At 33.3% G+C, this 21,136-nt stretch overlaps 1 protein-coding gene across 1 annotated transcript; it reads right to left on the bottom strand.

The window, feature by feature from the left end:
* Positions 1–1,055: 1,055 nt before the first annotated feature.
* LOC124526047 (arylacetamide deacetylase-like 2) lies at positions 1,056–20,108 on the bottom strand. The gene is made up of 5 exons (XM_047098753.1): positions 19,971–20,108; positions 7,602–7,824; positions 5,129–5,198; positions 4,034–4,205; positions 1,056–1,658 (listed from the first exon to the last, which is right to left on the bottom strand). The coding sequence occupies exons 1-5, from the start codon at positions 20,106–20,108 to the stop codon at positions 1,056–1,058; spliced, it is 1,206 nt and encodes a 401-aa protein (XP_046954709.1).
* Positions 20,109–21,136: the final 1,028 nt, after the last annotated feature.

Genomic DNA, 21,136 nt, shown 5'->3' with positions numbered 1-21,136 from the left:
CAGTGGCACAGTTGCTTAAGCATCTGACTCTTGATCTCAGCTCAGGTCATGATCTCACAGTTCATGACAGTTCATGAGTTCAAGTCCTGCAATGGGCTCAGCACTGATGGCATGAAGCCTGCTTGGGATTCTGTCTCTCCTTCTCTCTGCTCCTCCCCGACTTGTGCTCTCTCTCAAAATAAATAAATAAACTTAATTTAAAAAAAAAAGCATAGTGAGAGCCAAATATTTAGGCTTTTGAAAGAATTTATAGTCTACATGTTAATCCTTTCCTTCTATAAGAAACTGAGCAATATATTTGAAAGCAGATTTTGTTTGTATTAGGTGAATTGAAAAAAATAAAAAACCTAATGGAATTTACATTTGGTGAATACAATTAATGTATGGACCATTAATTGAAAAAATAGGTTTTCAATATAATGTAGTTTTCCTCATACACACAAATGCCATTGTGATTTTTCTTCTTTAAATTTTCTCCTCACTTACCACTACCATTCCTATCATTACCTGGATACTGTCCTGCTTGTTTTGTTTGTAATCACATTTTAAAAAAAAAAAAAATTACTATTATTGGTGCATATTTAAAACTTATCAAGCAAAATAAATTGTATTTAATGGGATTAATACAGTGAATCTCTACATTTATTAAGATCCAAGTTTAGGGGCGCCTGGGTGGCGCAGTCGGTTAAGCGTCCGACTTCAGCCAGGTCACGATCTCGCGGTCCGTGAGTTCGAGCCCCGCGTCGGGCTCTGGGCTGATGGCTCAGAGCCTGGAGCCTGTTTCTGATTCTGTGTCTCCCTCTCTCTCTGCCCCTCTCCCGTTCATGCTCTGTCTCTCTCTGTCCCAAAAATAAATAAACGTTGAAAAAAAAAAAAAAAAGATCCAAGTTTAGGGAAATTAAGTAACTTGTTCAAAGGTACACAGTAATCTTTGCTTTTAAACTTACATTTATTCAAAAAGAATATCATTGTTCTGTTCCTTAAAGTCACAAACTTTCAAATATAACCTTTGGATTATATTACTAAATAAATAATTCGCTAGCTACATGTACTATTTATAGATTTTCTTCAAGCCAATTAATATATTTATCACTTATTCTAATGCCTACACGTAAGTAAAATGGTGTTGTCATGAAAAAAAGTGCTCCATGGATCCCATCCTCTATGTGGTCATGAGAAACGTTAACTGCAGCATTTCGAAGTCGTGAGACGTATATAAGTCCATCATCTCTTAGGATATCATGTTCACAGGTGATGATATAAGTTAGTGGCAATTTTTCTAATTGGGAATCAGTGGCTAACAAGGGTGATAACCTGCTATCCAAAAATACTGGATACGAAGAGTTAAGCTTCCCAATAATTGGTTCAGTATATATGTGATTCCTTCTATATTTTTCAGGAAGAAGAGTACTCCAGTTAACCAACTTGAACAGATGTCTTGATCCATGGGGCATATGTTGATTTTCTCTCACTGCTTGGGGCAGTGCTTTATCCTTGGTCAAGTACAGGCATCCCATTTTAATTGCCATATCCCTTGACAGAATCGGACCATGCTCATTTTGTCGGTGAGAGGGCATTAAAACATCCACCCCCTGCAAGCCAGGGTAAATTAAAGCTTGTGCCTTAATTTTATTTTTGAATTCTGGATCATTTTGTACCTGAAAAAAATTGATAATAAAATGTGAAAAGACTCCAAACTATACGATTGGGAGGTTTTACTCCAATAATATGAGCAGTTATGATGTAAATAGTTACAAAACCAATACAGGACCTAATGGTTATTTCTTTTTATAATATTTAGACTTTATTTTAAGGGCATTAAAATGCATCAGCCCGCTTTCAGCAGTTATGATACACATATACATCAAACACTTACACATGTTTATTCATATATGACCATGAAATAAAATTATAATAATGAGATTCTTAGAGAAGATTACGAGCTATGTTTAAAAATCACTTTTTGATCTAAAGTAACCTGAGAAGATAGACTATAACAATAAAATATGAATGCTCAAACACACATACTAACTAAATTCAGAAGGAGTTGGACCAAGTTAAAGGAAATATTCCTAATATACAAGTTGCCTTCTGGAGAACATAATGTATTGTGATGGTAAATAAGCAGAGGAATTTATGAAAATTTGAAGGGCAGGCAAAGACATGGAGCATTGTATCTGGAGTTTCTCTTTCTTACCAGAGGTATGAGGTATCCTAAGCTCTCAGTGATGGGGTGAGAAAAGCCACCATATATTCCCCGTTCCTTCTGTCTTAGTCCTAAACACTACAGGAGAGTTAATCTCTCAAGAAAAATTACCTGAGCCACAGACCAGCTTCTACAACTATGACATCTGGGCAAATGGCTATTCCTGCTGCCATAGCACATGTAAGTCTAGGTATCTGGAGAGTGATTTTGAAAGCCAATCCCCTCACCAAAGTAGGTGACATACCAAATGAGGCAATTAACTGTAATCTCAGTAGTACCTCACAAGAGGAAATGATATCCAGCCAACTCTAAAATGTATACTCATTGTATAGTCAGTGCCACAAGTTCATAAAGAAGCTAAGACCAATTTCCCTAACAGAATCTCTCCTATGCCCTTGGTCCCTCCCTAGCATCCTCAGACAGATAATTTTCTAGAAAAAAAAATGGATCATCTCATAAACTGAGTGGAAGAAACGGTGACCATATAAACAAAAATGAAGCATAGAGATTCAACAGATACGTTCTCAAGCTAGTAAAAGTGATCCCACAAAATAAGTAAATAGATTCTGCTGATTGTAAATGTATATGTCCCTCCTCTTATGCTAATTTTGTTCCATAAGCGGTTTTGGGAGTAGGAACTATGTGTGGGGCTGAATTCAATTTTCAAATATATCAATTGTTTGGATGGTTATTACTTAACTATACAAAGCAAGAGTTTAGCCTAGGCCATCGTTCTTCTTCATCACAGTAGTGATTCTTCCATACAAGCATGGCACATGCCCCAAATGCTATCTGATGACATTCTACTGGATTTAAAACATGGATTACAATAATGCCAAATGCTTGGAAGATTTTACAATTTAGCTAAGTAGAACAAAAAATCCCTTGTGATATTCAATAGTAGTTCCTAGACATTGTCCTATTTTTCTGAAACTTGATGGCTGAATCAAATCCTTATTTAGCAATATATGTAGTCTCCCCTTAATGCCTCTAAAGCCACATCTGTCTACAGAAAAAATTATGCAAAAGGACATTAGGTTGGTTTTATATATTTGCCATTTCACAGTGTAAAACACAAACCAACTTTGGAAAACGGCATGGAGGTTCCTCAAAAAATTAAAAATAGAACTACACTAGGACCCAGCAATTGTACTACTAGGTATTTACCCAAAAGATACCAGAATGCTGATTCGAAGGGGCACAAGTACCCCAATGTTTATAGCAACGCTATAAACAGCCAAATTATGGAAAAAGCCCAACATCCACCAACTAATGAATGGAAAAAGCAGATGTGGTATATACATACAATGAAATATTTCTCAGCAATCAAAAAGAATGAAATCTTACCATTTGCAATAACGTGGATGGAATTAGAGTATGTTATGCTAAGTGAACTAAGTTAGTCAGAGAAAGACAAATTCCATATGATTTCACTCATACATGGAATTTAAGAAATAAAACAGATGAACATAGGGGAAGGGAAGCAAGTTAATATAAAAACAGAGAGGGAGGCAAACATAAGAGACTCTTAAATCCAGAGAACAAACAGGGTTGCTGGTGGGGTGTTGGGTGGGGGGGATGGGCTAAAGAAGTGATGGGAATTAAGGGGGGAACTTGTTGGGATGAGCATTGGGTGTTATCTGTAAGTGATGAATCACTAAATTCTATTCCTGAAATCATTATTATGCTATATATTAAATAACTTGGATTTAAATTTTAAAAAACACACACAAGGCCAATAAAAATATCCTAACAAATAAAATGATTCTTTTGTGTTAGAATTATAACGTATGTGTACTATCAACATATATAACACATAAAACATACCAGTTGAGTAACTTTTGCTGCCAATGTACCCCCAGAACTATCACCTGAGATACAGATTCGGGAAGGATCCACTCCATATTTTGCAAGAATGTTATCCTGTAGAAAGAATCTGACCACAGAAATGACATCTTCAAGGGGAACAGGAAATTGATATTGAGGAGCTAGCCTATAGCTTAAGAAAAAAAGAGAAAGTAACAAAGCATATATAATTAAACTTCAGTTGCATGTATCTAAGCAACTCAGTTTAACCAACAGGTCCAATAAACCAAATTGGCCCCACTCTGACATTTTAATCTCACCAATTGAACCCAGATTTACTACCAACTTCTATTTTTAAAATAAAAAGTAAATTCTGGTATAAAGGTTTTAAAATGTTGGCTCTATGGGAAGATGAGAGAGACAAGGATTGTGTCTTTATCCTCGTAAAATTGCATGTACACTTTTCAGCAAAACAACAATTAGTAGGGGAGATGCTCTGTAGTGTTCATCAGATTCTCAATGTAATTGGTAATTCAAATTTTTTCAGAACCACTGCTGGGAGGACACAAGAGATTTTAAAAGCATCAAATCAGAGAGTAAATGATTTGAAAGTCTCTAATATAAGAAATTTATTTAGGTTAAAATTCTTCAAGATGACATTCCATGTTTTATATCATGAGCACTACTTAGAAACTTGATTCAAAATAAAATCCTTATAATATTTGAGAAAAAATAAACTTTAATTTTAAATGCAAAAAATTAAAAGCTTTGAAATATAAGTATTTAAGTATAGTAAGTTATTTGGCTCAATGGTTGGAAAGTCATTTGTAAATTCAGGCATACTCTACTTCACCCTCAGTATGAAGAATTTTCTTTTCCCATCTCTCCTATAAATTACATAGTGCAGATATACAGCTAGAGACTTCAAGCCCAAAACATGTTAGAGTTTCTTGGTAAGTGAGAAGCTAGAAAGTACTTGACATTTGCTAGTCTTTCCAGTATATTTTTGGAAATTCAGAAAAAAATCATGAGCAACTAAGATCTCTCACTCTGACAATGCCTTAAAATTCTGAGATAGTCCCAAATTAAAAAAAAAAAAAAACATGATTGCCTTACTCTATTCCCACAACAACAGCACCAAGTTTATTTGCTGTCCATCTATTCAGGAAGTCATAAGCCATCTGCCCTGAAATGAAAGAAAAAAAAAGAAGAATATAAAAGTGTACCCTGTCAATAAAGAACAATAGAAAACCATCTATATTTGTGGATAGTGACTGAAATATGATTAACTGGCGGAATCCCTCTATTTTCACTTTTTCTGTTGTAATGTAGAAGGATTCAAAGATATAAGATTTGATGACTACCACCAAATGGAGAATGTCATTGCAGAAGAAAATATACTTAAAGACAGAGTCATGAGAATGCATAAAGACCTCAGAGAAATAAATGTTAAGTACAAGTGATGTAAGAATTTGGAGAAAAGTGGCGGCATAAACTAAAACCACGAAGGAAAATAACCGGTGATAAAATTCCTCGGGAAATCAGCCAGTGGGTGGGAGTGGGTAAGTTTGAAAAGTTTAAAGAACTAAATAAAAGAGCATTGCAGATTCAAAAGCTACAGAAAGGAATACTGGGAAACATGAACACTTATAAAGTATAAAAATGGAGAACCTGTTTTTGTGTTTGTTTCTATTTGTATTGTTTTGGAGAGGGAGATACAGATGAAGGGAAAGGCGAGAGGCAAAAGGAAGTTCAAAGAAATTTGTTTCACACAACCAAAGGAGTAGAGGGTGAAATGGCCATTTCAGTGAAACAGAAGGGAATGGCCATTCTCAAATTACACAGCTTAAAGAAGTATTCAAAAGGGGAAAACAAACTCCACAGTGTATAGAAATGAGTCTGAGAAATAAAAGAGGACTACGTACAGAGAAGGATTTGGGAACAAAGGAGAAGAGGTAGTAACACTTAGGAGTCAACTGGGATGACATGCTTGTAGGTAGAAAAATGAAATAGAAGTACTGATAAACCAAATAATAGGAAGAAAGTAGAGAGCAAAGTAGAGAGATTCAACTGTGCCCGAAGATAAAAATGCCTTTTCCTAGGACACAGTTAGAAAGAAGTGAAGCTGAGGATTAATAAGGTGCTAATAATTTTTTTTATATATATGAAATTTATTGACAAATTGGTTTCCATACAACACCCAGTGCTCATCCCAAAAGGTGCCCTCCTCAATACCCATCACCCACCCTCCCCTCCCTCCCACCCCCCATCAACCCTCAGTTTGTTCTCAGTTTTTAACAGTCTCTTATGCTTTGGCTCTCTCATTTGAAAGTCCTTATGTGGGAGGAGGGGAGCAGTGGTGGATTATGGACATACATCCCTGATAGCTCAGGAGGGATCAGCTGAGGGCTGGAAAGAGTGCTGAAGGTTTACAATAGTCATTGGCATGAAGGAGAGGAAGTAAGGACATATAGGACACAGCATCTTAAAGCCACATGATGGGGCTGCTCACTAGTAGTGTGAGGGTGAATGCTGTGGGTCCTGCTGACAAGCTTAGTTTTGACTACTGGTTCTACCACTTACTAATAGTAGGACTTTGAACAAGTTACTTTATCATTCTCTATTTCTTTATTTCTAAGACTGTGACAATAGTACCTAAGAATGTGCTTACCTAACAAAATAAAAGTTGACCATCCACCTGATTACAGTAGCATATGTAGTAGTCTTGAAACATTAACAGATCATGGAGTCAATCTGGGTTTAATGACCCAGGCTGTGGGTTCTTCAAGGAAAGGAGCCTTACCATTAGCTTCTTCTATCTTCTGAGCGTCTTGTAAAACATTCTTTGTGTTTTATGCTGTGTGGTGACTCCATAATACTGACATTCTACAAGCAACTCTGTATATATGTTAATATGTATAACTCAGTGTGTGTATGTTAGAGCATGTTTGAGTTTGTGTCTGTGTGAATGTTTGTGGAATGTATAAGCATTTTAGCTACTCCACTGGCATTTCTTAAAATCATCTCCAACACTAGATGGGGATAGCATTTATGGGAACAGCTGATTACACAGTTCTATTTTATGTTTTATTTTAAGTTCAGAATTATGCATTGGATTCTAAGTCCCAAAACAAGTATTGTTGTATCACAGTCTACAATATGAACATGTATTTGCTACTTGGAAGTTGTAAATAATATCAGTTCTGACTCAACATTTACAATATCTTGTTCACTTCTATCTTTCTGAACCTGAAGTCAGGTCATTTGGTAATTTCAAAGTTAGGTTTTAAGGTTAATAATTGAATTTCCAATTTTACAACGCCAATGTGACTTTATTTGATAAAGTTTTTCGAAAAAATAAAATCTAATATACTTATTTTCTAAGAAGTTTGTGAAAAATATGTCTAAACTATGATTGGTAAAGTCTCTAAGATACATACACATAGTCACAAACACAAATAACATAGAAATAAAGTTCTGCCAGTTATATATACAAATATATTTGAATATATATCTACATAATATGCAACACACACACACACACACACACACACACACATATACATTTGTTTATATAAGATACACTTACTGCAACTTCCCATAACAAAGGCACCACCATGAATAAAAATTACAGCCCGTCTCTGGCTTTCTGACTTCTTCTTTGGCAAGTACAAACACACTGGAACGTCAGTAAACTTTGTATCCATCACTGTAACGTTTTCATCTGAAATTAGTACTATTTGGTCCAATTTCAGTAACACGGAAAAAAATTCCGCATATCCAATAAGACCCATATTTTCCAATAACGTAGCCTGTTAAAAAAATTTCAAACATTGAATATTTCAATTTTAAGTAATACCAAATGCATAGAAAGATGCAACCAAAATGGAAGAAGGAATAATATAACACCATAGAGTTCTTATTGCACATCCTGACACATATACTATTGTCGCTTCTAGATAAATCTTAAGTATGTTGTATTTTGGAATAAGAGTAATCTCATTAAATGTCATCATTGTACTGTGGCTACTTATTTTTTAATTCTAAGCTTTTATCTGAAAAATTATCTGAGAAATAATAGAGTTTATACTTCTTAAAAAAACTATTTCTTTTTTAAAAGTTTATTTTGAGAGAAAGAAAGCGTAAGTAGGGAAGGGGCAGAAAGAGAGAGAATCCGAAGCAGGCTCCACACTATCAGTGTGGAGCTCAAACCCATGAACCGTGAGATCATGACCTGAGCTGAAGTCAGACACTTAACTGACTGAGCCATCAGGTACTCCAGATTTTATACTTCTTTATGTATATAATCTCAATATTTTCTTGTTATTTCATTGGTCAGTCAATTTTATTTAAAATTTTAGAAGCATCTGGTTATCACATTACTAATAAAGCTATTTCAGTTATTTCAACTACAAATAGGTTATTTTGTTTATTTTAAAAAATGCTTGAAGAAAAAACGCTACTTTAAATAAAACTATCTTTAGTATTTTTGGTAAGTTTTATAACATCTTTGTAACATATCAAAGAATAGTTCACATATGATGAATCCTGAAATACTGTGGGGACAAAAGAATTATTACAGAGCATTTACAATACCTATATGAGGTGGCTATAATTTTACTAGGTGTTAAAGATCATCTAACTCATCTGCTTTAACATTGGGAATACTGACACCTGGTAAGTCCAATTTACTGACCAAAATGAGATAACCAGTAATTAGCAAAGCAAAATGTAAATCCATTTTTTCTAGGCCACTGTTACACAAGGCAGGTACTCCTCTACATAAAAGTACTAAATTATGTTTTTTTATAATAACCCATAAAAATGGAAGGAAAGAAGTTATTAAGTACTAGAACAATAGGAAAAGATTGTATAATAGGAAGAATTTGAATTTTAAAAATGACAGTTGTATGAGGAATAATAAGTTGTTGACATGATATGGCCTTAAAGCCGCCATTTTGACATTGACACTTTAATTAGCTTTAAAATACCATTAAGCTCTCAATTAAAACATATATAGATACACATATATAGAAATATTTATATCTTATTATATATTAGAAATATATGTTATATCTTATATATTAGAATACATATACATTATATATTAGAAGTATGTATCTTATTACATATCAGAAACATATTTATATAATATATAGTATATGTCTCTATATAGTACTTATATATTTGTATAACATTATTTATAATATTTATATACATTTATATGTCAAACATTTATCAAGTAGACAGCCATATCTAATCCATAATATATACTTATCTTTAGGGATTGGAAATAGGCTAGGTCAGAGAGATAATACCAAATTTCAAATTCCATGTTATAGACATCTTTTGCCTTTAGAATCTGAGTAGACATAAACATCCCTTATTTTGGTAACAGTGTTCTAGTCACTTTAGGGAGCTACCAACTCCCATTATTTGAAACCTTTGATGAGCCAGTTGATCAAGGATAACCACTCACTAGTTAAGAGGTGAGAAAGTAAACTTAAGGTAGATTTAGTGCACTATCCTTGAAAACTGGATCTTAAGCAGAGAGACAAAAAGAATGAGAACAATGAGAGATGAGAGAGAGGCAGACACAGAATCCAAAGCAGGCTCCAGACTGTGAGCTGTCAGCACAGAGCCCAATCAGGGCTCGAATTCACCAACCACAAGATCATGACCTGAGCCTAAGTCAGATGCTTAACAAACTGAGCCACCCAGGCGCCCTCATTTTCAACAATTTCTTAATCTTAGTTGAAAATACACCAAGACCTAACTGGTGAAATGATATGCCAAAGTCAGAAAATAACTTCAGGCAACACCTCAGCAAGACCTTGGGATCTTCATACTAGGCTCATCGCACTTTCACTGAGACCCAACTCTCTTGTCACTCATTTGTTCCCAAATCTTCAAGAGATTTCTCCAACTTTGCTGGCCTTTCAAATTTAAAATCTTCTCCACATGTTCAGGGATCTCCTTAAAGTGGCATTTGCAATTTTCTTAGACATAATGTTATTGCTTTCTAATGCATATTTTCTTCTATCTGGAATTATTTATTTTTTTGTTATGTGATGCTTGTATTTACCTATTTTTCTTCATAAATATTATTTTCCTTGCTTGGATGCTTTTTTCTAGAAACAGAACATTTTACGTATCTCTTTGAGGCAGACATTTTGAAGAAGACACATTCAAACTTTGATGTCAAAATAGAAAATAACTATTTTTTTAGCTAAGTAACATCCACAGCAGACATCCCCATCTCTTATCACCTCTTGACCCCAATCTCATCATAAGGCAGTCATAAGAGGTAAAATTGTTTCATTGTATAAGGAGATGAATTTGAACAAATGCTTGGAGGTTGAAACATTGAAAGGGAAAAAGTCAATGCTTTGCCAAAATAGTCCTTAGAATGCCTGCAAATAAACATTACATATCCCTTCTCTAGAAAGTTTTTTCAGATGATCCTGATGAAAAGGAGACACTAGTCTAGGAAAGCAACAGAGGAAATGGAGATGCAATGAGAAGACACATTTTTTAGGAAAGATTTATCTTATTTGTTATGTTTGGGGAATTAAGGAGACGAGTGAGTCATTTGACTTTTTAATAACCCATCTGTTGATTTTCATCCTGCTCTCAATAGTCGCTCCAAACCCGTTACTTACTTTACCTCCATTTGTCATTTCCTTCAATTACAGTTAGTTATCATCTGATAAAAGCCAGATCAGTCAGGGATAAAATGAGTGATGAGGCTCAAGTTATGGCAAGAAATGAAAAGAGATGTGAATTTTCTTCTCTTCCTCCTTACATTACTTATCTATTTTTTTGCAAGGAAACCATGGATTTAAGTACCATAAATTATTTGTTTTTCCAATATCCGTAAGTTCTGGATCAATTTGTCCCAAGTCAAACCATTGAATGATCAACTCTTAAAGATTGTTTGTCAAAGAGTGTATTCATGGGATGGAAATATTTTCCAAATTTACCACAAAGTAGTTTTATACTATATTCTTCCTGAATATATTTAACAAATATATTTGTTTCAAAACATGTATTTATGAATTTCAATATTTTCTTCTCAACTTATTTTTCTTGGAGTCTTAAAGAATATATTCATGGTGAATACATTTATGAGTTATTGAGTTTTATTTGTAATCAAGTAGTTAAAATGAAAGGTTTTGATGGCTTTCTTTGGCCAAGATAAAGCTCACTAAAGCCTATCTCTCCTACTTATTACAACTAAAAACTCTAGACAGAAAAGAATCTACCTGAGCACTCTGAAAGGTAAACAAAACAAAAAAAAAGAATTTGAGGAAGTCAAAACTGGAAGAAATATTCATAAGAGAGTTTCACCTTTTTTTTTCTCTCTTGCCCTCTGGCTTTGACCTGAAGTCACACCAAGCTCTTTAACAACCCAAGAGATGAAAGCAAATATCCCCAGAGAAATCCTTGATTTCCAGGTATTGGACTGGGAAATACATATCTTATACAGCAGAGTGTGAATGGGGGGAGGGAGGTGGGTCTCATTTTCTTTTCCTTTCTTTTTCTCCCTTTTTCTCTCGTCAGGCTCCAAGGCCAGTTCCATCTGCAGAGAGCAGCTTTTCCACCATGGTGAAGGCAGACATGTAAAACACTGAGCAAAGATTCTCTGCCCAGAGAAAAATGTGAAAAGGGTCTTCTGTTATCCAAAGAGTATTAAGGAATAATACATTATTTTTCCTTATTTTTTCTCTCAAAGCTTCACCCTGAAGGTGGACCCAGTTATGTAGAACTGTAAAATATAATGGATGACTAAAACCCTAACTAAAAATTGTCTTTCTGGCCAGAAACACTGGCGAGAGGGAATATCGGAATTCAGAAATCAAGGAAGAAAGGGTGAATGAAATTAACAAATTAATATTCCTTCTGAAATTATTTAAAATATTTACTACTGTTGAAAACAAAATGTGTTAACATATATGGGGGTTAATGCATATAAATACAATACACATGACACCTATATATACAAGTGTCAGGGTAAAGAGACCTATGTGATTGAAATTTTATGCGCTATGAAAAGTGGTAAACTATTAAATCTATGTAAGCTATGAAAAGTTAGTAGGGTTAAAGAGATGCATTCCATCATTATAAAAATCAATTTACCAAGGCAATAGTGCAAAATGAATAAACATTTATAAACAGAACTCAAAAATACATGAAACAAAACTGAATGAATTGTGAAGAGAAATAGATAATCCACATAATTATAAATGTCAACACTTCTCACTTTGTAATTGAGGGGAAAAAATACAGAAAATCATTAAAGATATAAAATGCCTGAATAACTGACATTTATAGAATGAACAAAATGGCAGAATATAGAACCTTTTTAAATGCATATGGAATTTTCACTAAAATACACCACATTCTAAGCCATAAAACAAATAAACTGGAAGAACTTGAGTTCACAGAAACTATGTTCTCTGACTATAATAGAATTAAGCTAGGATTCAAAAACAGAAGATAGAAAAATTGCCAGATATTACAAAGTAAAAAAAATAGTTTTAATAAAAATTGTACATATTTAAGGTGTACTACATACTTGATTTGATATGCATATACATAGTGAAATGATTGCTATAGTCAAGATAATTAACATATCTCCTTACAGTTATCTTTTTTGTCTATGTGGTGAGAGCCCTTGAAATCTACTCTCTTAGCAAATTTCCAGTATCCAATACAGTGTTATTAACTATGGCCATGTTATGAAATATTAGATCTCTAGATTATTCATTCTACCTAACTAACATCTCTTCACTCCTACTACCCACCCCTGGCAACTACCATTCTACTCTCTACTTTTATGTATTAGACTTTGTTAGATTCCATGTATAAGTGAGGTCATGTAGTTTTTTTATTTTTCTGTGTCTGGCTTATTTTACTTAGCATAATACCCTCTGGGTTCATTTATTTTGTCGCAAATGGCAAGATCTCCTTCTTTTTTAAGGCTCAGTAATATTCCATTGTATATATGTACTTTTTTTTATTCACTCATCCACTGATGGACATTTAAGTTGTTTCCATATTTTGGCTATTGTGAGTAATGCTGGAATCAGTTTGAAAGAGCACATATCTCTCATTTTCTTTGGAAGAAGGATCTGGAGGAGGGATTTCTGAATCATATGATAGTTTTATTTTTAGTTTCTTGAGGAACCTCCGTATTGTTTTCCATTGTGGTTCTACCAATTTACATTGCCACCAACAGAGCACAAGAGTCCCTTTTTTCTACATCTTTGCCAACACTTGTTTTTATCTTTTTCATAACAGCCATCTGAAAAGGTATGAGGTGATGTCTCTGTGATTTTGATTTTCATTTCTCCAATGATTAGTGATCTCAAGCACCTTTTCATATACCTGTTGGCCATTTATATGTCTTCTCGGTGGGGGGGGGGATGTTTATTCTGGCTATTTTCCTATTTTTAAAATAAAAAAAATGCTATTGAGTTGCATGAGTTCCTTACATATTTTAGATGTTAGCTCTTATCAGAAATGTAGTCTGCAAATATTTTTTCCCATTCTGCAGATCGCATTTTCATCTTGTTTCTTTTGCTGTGCAGAGACTTTTTAGTTTGATGGAATGCCACTTGTCTATTTTTGCTTTTTGTTACTTGCACTTTTGGTGTCATCTCAAAATGTCATTGCCAGTGCCAATGTCAAGGAGCTTTTGCCTTATGTTTTCTTCCAGGATTTTTTATGGTTTCAGATTAAAATCTGAAGTCTTTCATCATTTTAAATGGATTTTTGTGTATGGTATAAAACTAGAGTCCAGTTTATTTTTTTTTTTGCATATGAATATCCAGTTTTCTCAACACTATTTATTGAAGATATTACCCTTTTTCCATTGTGTATTCTTGGTGCCTTTATCAAAAATTAATAGACTATACATGCTTTAGTTTATTTCTGGACTTTCTATTCTGTTCCTTTGGTTTATGTGTCTTTTTATGCCAATGCCATATTGTTTTTATTGCTATAACTTTGTAATACAGTTTGAAATTGAGTACTATGATGCCTCCAGCTCCATTCTTCCTTCCCAAGATTGCTTAGACTATTCAGGACCTTTTGTGGTTCAATGAACTTTAGAATTGTTTCTTCTGTCTCTGTGAACAATTTCATTGGAATTTTGATCAGGATTGCATTGAATCTGTATATTGCCTTGTGTGGTATGGAGACTTTAACAATGCTAATTTTCTGATCCATTAACATGGCATATCTTTTTATTTATTTGTGTCTTCAATTTGTCTCATCCATGTTTTATGGTTTTCAGTGTAAAAAAAACACCTCAGGTGTCATAAATTCTCTGGGGAAATTAAAAAATATTTTGATTTGAATAAAATAAAAATAAAACATGCTCAAATTTGTGGCATGTAGCTAAAGAACTGGTTGGAGGAAAATTTATTAAATTAAATTATCATACTAGAAATTAAGTCTCAAATCAAGAGTTAAAGCTCCTCTCTTATAAGCTAGAAAAAATGTATCAAAAGAAAACTAAAGAAATCAAAAGATAGAAATAATAAATATAAGGGGAGCAGAGTTCAATGAAATTAAAACGAATCAAAAAATACAAAAATAGTGACACAAAAGCTAATTCTTTTCAGAGAATAAAATTAATCAATTTTATATGTAGACTAACTAAAAAAATAGAGAAGACCCAAATTACCAAAATGAATATTGAAGTAAGGGATATCACTACAGATCTTATAGACATAAAAAAGATAATAAAAAAATACTTTAAAAAAAGATTTTATGCTCATAAACTTTACAACTTGAGAAATCTACAAATTTCTGAAAGGACACAATCTTCCGCAACTTATAAAAAAGAAATAGATAATTTGAATAGTCTATAACTATTTTAAAAATTGAATTTGGCATTGAAAATTTTACAAAAATAAAACTTAAGGCCCAGTTTGTTTCATTGGCAAATTATACTAAATATTCAGGGGAGAAACCAATCTTACACAATAGCTACTGGAAAATAAAACACAAAAGAATGCTTTCCAACTCATTTCATTGGGTTGCCATTACCTTGTTACCTAAATCAGAAATATAGTACAAGAAAAACTACAGAACAATATAGAAGCAAAAATTCTCAACAAAATTTTAAATCAAATCTAACAGTATAAAAAGAGGATAATGTATCACAATCCATTGAGTTTTATCGCAAGGAAGCAAGATAAGTAAAATATTTGAAAATCAATGTTACCCATGACACTGAGAAAGGAGAAAAGCTATATATCATCTTAACAGATGAAGAAAAAGAATTTGGCTAAACTCACTATCTTTTCATGGTAAAAATTCTCTGCAAACTTACCATAAAAAGGAACTTTCTTAATATAAAAAGCAGCTACAAAAAATAAAACAAGATCTTATTTAACGGTGAAAGACTGGGGCACCTGGGTGGCTCAGTAGGTTGAGTGTCCGACTTTGGCTCAGGTCATGACAGTTTGTGAGTTCAAGCCCCTCATCAGGCTCTGTACTGACAGCTCAGAGCCTGGAGCCTACTTCCAGTTCTGGGTCTCCTTCTCTCTGCCCCTCCCTTCCCCTACTCACACTCTGCTTTTTCTCTCTCTCAAAAATAAATAAACATTTAAAAATTTTTTAAAAATGGTGAAAGACTGAATACTTTTTTCTAAAAGCTGGAAAAAAGTAAGAATGTTTGCTTTCCATCCAACCTAATTCTGGAAGTCCTATTCAATGCGATAAAGCAGAGGAAGAAAAGGTTATACATATCAGAAAGAAAGGAAAAACAGTCTCTCTCTGCTTTCAGTAAACATGAATATCTAAGTAGAAAATATTACGGGATCTATAAAAAAAACTCTTAAAATGAATAAGCAGGTTTAGCTAAACCATAGGATACAAAGTCAATATAAACAATCAATTTTATTTCAAATTTAGCAATGAATAGAAATCAAAATTTAAAAATACCAGTTGCAACAGTACCAAAATTTAAAATACTTAGTTATAAATAAAACAAAATACATCGAGTATTCATATGCTGAAAAGCATAGAACAATGATGGAAGAAATCAAAGTCCTAATTAAATTGAGAATTAAGTTAACTGTCAGAAGACTTAATATTAAAATGTCAATTCCTTCTGAATTGATGTATAGAGTGAACCTAATCCCAGTCGAAATCTCATCAGAATTTTTGGTCACCAATATGATAAATTTAAATTTTCATGGAAAGAAAGATGAATTATAACAGCCAAAGAGATTTTGAAAATGAAGAACAAAGTTGGAAGACTCATACAACCTGGTTTCAAGATTACTAACAAGCTATGATAGTCAATACAGTTAATACGGTATCAGGAAATTCTGGACTCACAGATCCAGGGAGGAGATTAATATCAGTCCAGAAATAAACCAATTTGTCCAATTTATTTTTGACATACTGTGTAAGACAATTTAACGAAGAAAGGAAGATGTTTCAACAAATTGGAACAACTAGACATATCCATATGCAAAAAGAATGTACCTTGACCTGTTCCTCACACCTAATACAGAAATTAACTAACAATGGGCCTAATACTTAAATGTAAAATGTAAAACAACAAACCTTTTAGAAGACAACATAGAAGAAAATCTTTGTGATCTTAGCTTAGGTTAGGCAAAAGTTCTTAGACACAATACCAAAAGATAATACTAAATTAAAAAAAAAAAAAGATAAATTGGACTTCAACAAAATCCAAGGCTTTTGTTGTGTAACTTAAGACAATTAAAAAGGAAGAAACAGACTAAGAAAAAATGTTTGCAAATCAAATACCTGCCAAATGTCTTGTGTCCAGAATAGGACAATGCTCAGCATTTGACAAAAACAAAACAAAGAACCAATTTTCTTGAAACAAAGAAGAGGTTTGAACATACATACACATCACCTCCCAAAAACATGAAACAGCAAATAAGTACATGAGAAGATACACATCTTTAGGAACTAAGGGCATGCAAATGGATATCAATGAGGTTACATTAATTAGAATGGTTTTTAATGCAAAATAGAAAATACTAAGTGATGATCAAGAGGTAGAACTGCTAGAACTACCATATACTGCTGATGTGAATGGAAGATGAGACAGGATTTTTGGAAAACAATTCAGTAGTTTTATATAAAGTTAAACACACACTGTATAATAACACACAGTATATCCAGTTCTAGGTATTTACCCAATAGAGATTGGAATTTTGGTTCACACAAAGCCTCTCTATGAATTATCACTAACTTTATTTGTATCCACTCCAAAGTGGAAACAACCCAAATATCCTTCAACTATTCATTGTGGACAAACTGTGACACATTCAAATAATGGAATACTACACAGTTTTAAAAAGGATTTAACTTTTGATACTCTCAACAACATGGATTACTCTCAAATGCATTTTACTAGATAAAATGTGTTAAGCCAGACTCAGAAGACCATGTGCAGTATGAATCCATTTATATGACACCACGGAAATGGCAATGTACAAGGACATACAGGGAGCAGTGATGACCAGGTGTTTAGGATGGGGAAGCTTTACTGGAAGGAGCAGCACAAAGGTGATTTCAAAGGATTATATTCCTTCATCTTGATTGTTATGGTTGTTACTTGAATCTATACACAACTTAAACCTCATAAAACCGTATAACCAAAAGAACAAATTTTACTATACACAAAGTTAAAATTAAATGTAAAATTTGGCAAGAGAAAACAAAAAAGAGTCTGAATCAAGACTGTCTGGTTTGATTCCCAATTCCACAAATTATCAACTGTAGGTCTTTGGCTGGCTTACTTATTCCCTGTGCCTCATTTTCCTCGTCTTTAAAATGAAGATAGTAATAGTGACTTCTTCAAAGTGCAGTTGTAAAAGTTTGGTAATACTTTTCAAGAGATTAAAGTTGGTCAGGGTACATTGCAAATGGTCAACACATTTTAGCTTTCTTCACTATTAATTTATATTGAAAATATTCTTAAATATTTTCACTGCTAGTTGAAAATAATTATAGTGAAGAGCTTTTCAATTTAGTAAATATGTCACTTTAAATCTAAATTTTATAGAGTTTTGGCTCTTCATCTCTCACAGCTCCAATGAGTAGATGCTGACTAGCTCTTTACTGAACAATAACCAGCCACCATTTAGACATCACTAAGTAATGTTTAAAACACACATCCCTTTATTGTTCTAGAAAAATTGCAACATGTTGTTTACATTTCTTATTTTGCAAAGGAGGAATTGAGCCACAAAAGCATTAAGTAGACTCTTTAAAATCTGATTGTCTTTAATGCTCATGCTCTTTCTTCTACTTTTGGCTGTCTCTAATTTGAATATGTAACTGCATAGTCTTATACTTATTCCACACCATTGTATCAAGAACTGTGAGGTTTGCCTTCCTGGCATATATTTAAAAAAATTAAAATTCTCTCCGGGAATCCCTGGAGTTACTATAATTCAGAAATGACAGGGACAAAATGGTTATCCCTTTAACAAGCAGAAGCTGATAAATTATTAGTATAATTAATTCATACGTTTGTATGTAAGCTACTTGTAGTCAGTTCTATTTTAGATGTGTAATGTCTTAATTCTATTTTGCATCTGATAAAGCAACAGTTGAATTCTATAGCTGCATACTTTCAGAATGTGCTAACACTGATGAGGAAATAAGCTTTGGTTTATTCTGAAGTTTAAGGATACATGAGCTATTCGAGAAGATAACATTATGGTTTCTCTATAGGGCTGGCACTTGCTCATCTATTATCCAGTGAATGAAAAGGTGAAGCATTAGCAATAAAGAGGGAAAAAATGGGGCCAGGGGTGACTCAGCATACTTTGGATTTTGAGCAGTAGACATCTCAAGCTACCTAGGGTGACAGATCTCTCATCTCTTCTGTGTAGCACACTAGGCGGCCTCTTCCATACACCATGCACTACTCCCCTCTAATCATTTACTGTCTGTTGAAGCATTTCCCCTAAAACTTCCTATTGTCACCATCATTCATAGGCCTCAGGAACAGCAGCATGTTTTGACAGGGGAGAAAATATTTTTAATGAGGTAGATTTGAGTTCAAATTCTGTCACTGTCACAAAAAAATCCAAAATCCAGCACCTGAGGATGAAGGGTAGACAAAAGAAATGGTTTTCAAGGTGTGGTCTTAGAATCCCTGTGGTTCTCTGGTTCCCCCAGAGGCTACAAGACATGTGATGTTGCAACAGACTAAATGCAAGAGCATATACAATAATCCAGTTATATTTCATAAAGAGATATTAAAAAGATTTGCAAAAATAGAAGACAAGGTCACTATCATAACTAATTTTTCTTGTGTTAAAAATATATTCAACTTTAATAAAATTATTATCTATGTTAACCTTTAATGAGCTTATTATTATCACCATCATCATTAAGAGAATTTTTAATGAGGCCAATTTCTAATTCAGTAAATATTGATAAATATTATAAATATAAAAAAGCTCTTTAGGGTCCTTAATAACTTATAGAGTTCTGTGGCCAAAAAGTTTGATAACCACTAAGAAAGAAAAAGATATTAAAATAGTAAAGGTACAAAATATACATCAAAATATAAACATAATCAATATAGACATGTAAGTTTTAAGAGAATGAATGAGACGAGGTTCAGGTTCCCTCAGAAATATCAAATATAATCCAATGATTTAATAACCCCCCAGATTTTCCACTTAGACGATACCATTTCTTTTATTCTTATCAAAACATATGATGGATTTATCTTTAGATATAGACTCTTATCAGCAACAATTTTATCTCCCTCTGCTTTGTATTAGAGATTAAATTGGTTTGTTAATAATTAAATTAATTAATATTATTTTGCTAATTTGTTCTAAAAGAAAACCAAAGTCTCTTTCAAAATACTAATTGAAAGAAAGTTTATATGTACTCATAACAAGGTATCCCAGTCCCCCGGCGGGGAAAAAATTACCGTAAGAGAAGTAGTTTTTATAAGAGCATCGATGACCCCTACTTTCCAAGGTTCTTCAATGTTTTCTGGTAACGGTGTATAAATATAATAAGCAAAGAGAATCAAAGTCAGTCCAAAGCACAGAGTTTTGAACCCCATGATATTCTTGTCAGAACCTTGTATAGGAATAATTTAATCCACTCCATATATACTGAAGGCTAAGTAGTAGGACAAAGGGAAATGACAAATTCTCTCAAGTAATATCGCCACTTCAGCAACAGTGTCCTTACATTCGGTTCCAACATTAACAGTGACAGTAGCAACTGGTTTAACAATTACACACTGTATCTGAAACACAACTCACACACAATATATCCCATCACATAGTCTGACAGAATAGCAAACAATTTAAAATGCTGGCAGAAGTTCTTTCACCTTGTGACACCATAATCATCCTAGCACAATAAATTTGAGTGTCTTAGCAGAGCACAAGGTAAGCCATGAAGTCTGTTTCTCCCATTAGTTTTTTGCAAGGATTAGTGAGGAGTTTAAAAAAAAAATCACAAGGTAATACTGAGTCAACCTCAGGGCTAACACCTATGGCATAGATCACTAACAAAATTAAAATTCAAGGTCATCAACTGAGCATGACACAAGAAGAGAAGAAGCCAGGATTCTTGTCCCAAGTTGATAATTAATTCATCCAGTACAGAAACATTTATGGAGAGTTTACCTCATGTTAAATTAATTTATGGAGTCCAAAAATATTTATAAAGTGATTACCTAATGTTATGCCTAAAAATTGCAATCCATATTGTTGTATAATCATGGGAAAGTTATTCATTAAGCAAATATTTATTACATGCCTTATAAATACTTAAGTTCAGTATTAAGCGAAATGATTATAAAATTGAGCAAAACCTGGTATTTTTCCATTCCTCTGCAGAGCTTTCTCTTTCTGATTTACCTTTCCTAAGACCATTTTTGGAAATTTTATCATAGAATAATTTGTTTATTTGGGACACATTTTGCAACAGAAGTTGTTATTGTTACTGTAATAATTGATACATTATCCCCACACCATAAATTTCTTACTGCAACCCTGCTTTTTTATATATCTAAGCACCAAAGTGACAGGAAAAATGTCATTCTTCTAAAACATGTTCTAAATTGAGGAATAAGAACCA

This window comes from Lynx rufus, unplaced genomic scaffold, assembly GCF_022079265.1.
Source record: "Lynx rufus isolate CCGP_SWC_20201006 ecotype Redwood Valley unplaced genomic scaffold, mLynRuf1.p SCAF_5, whole genome shotgun sequence".
Classification (NCBI taxonomy): Eukaryota; Metazoa; Chordata; class Mammalia; order Carnivora; family Felidae; genus Lynx; species Lynx rufus.
The sequence above is the reverse complement of the archived record's forward strand: the minus strand, read 5'-3'. Positions and strand labels throughout refer to the sequence as shown.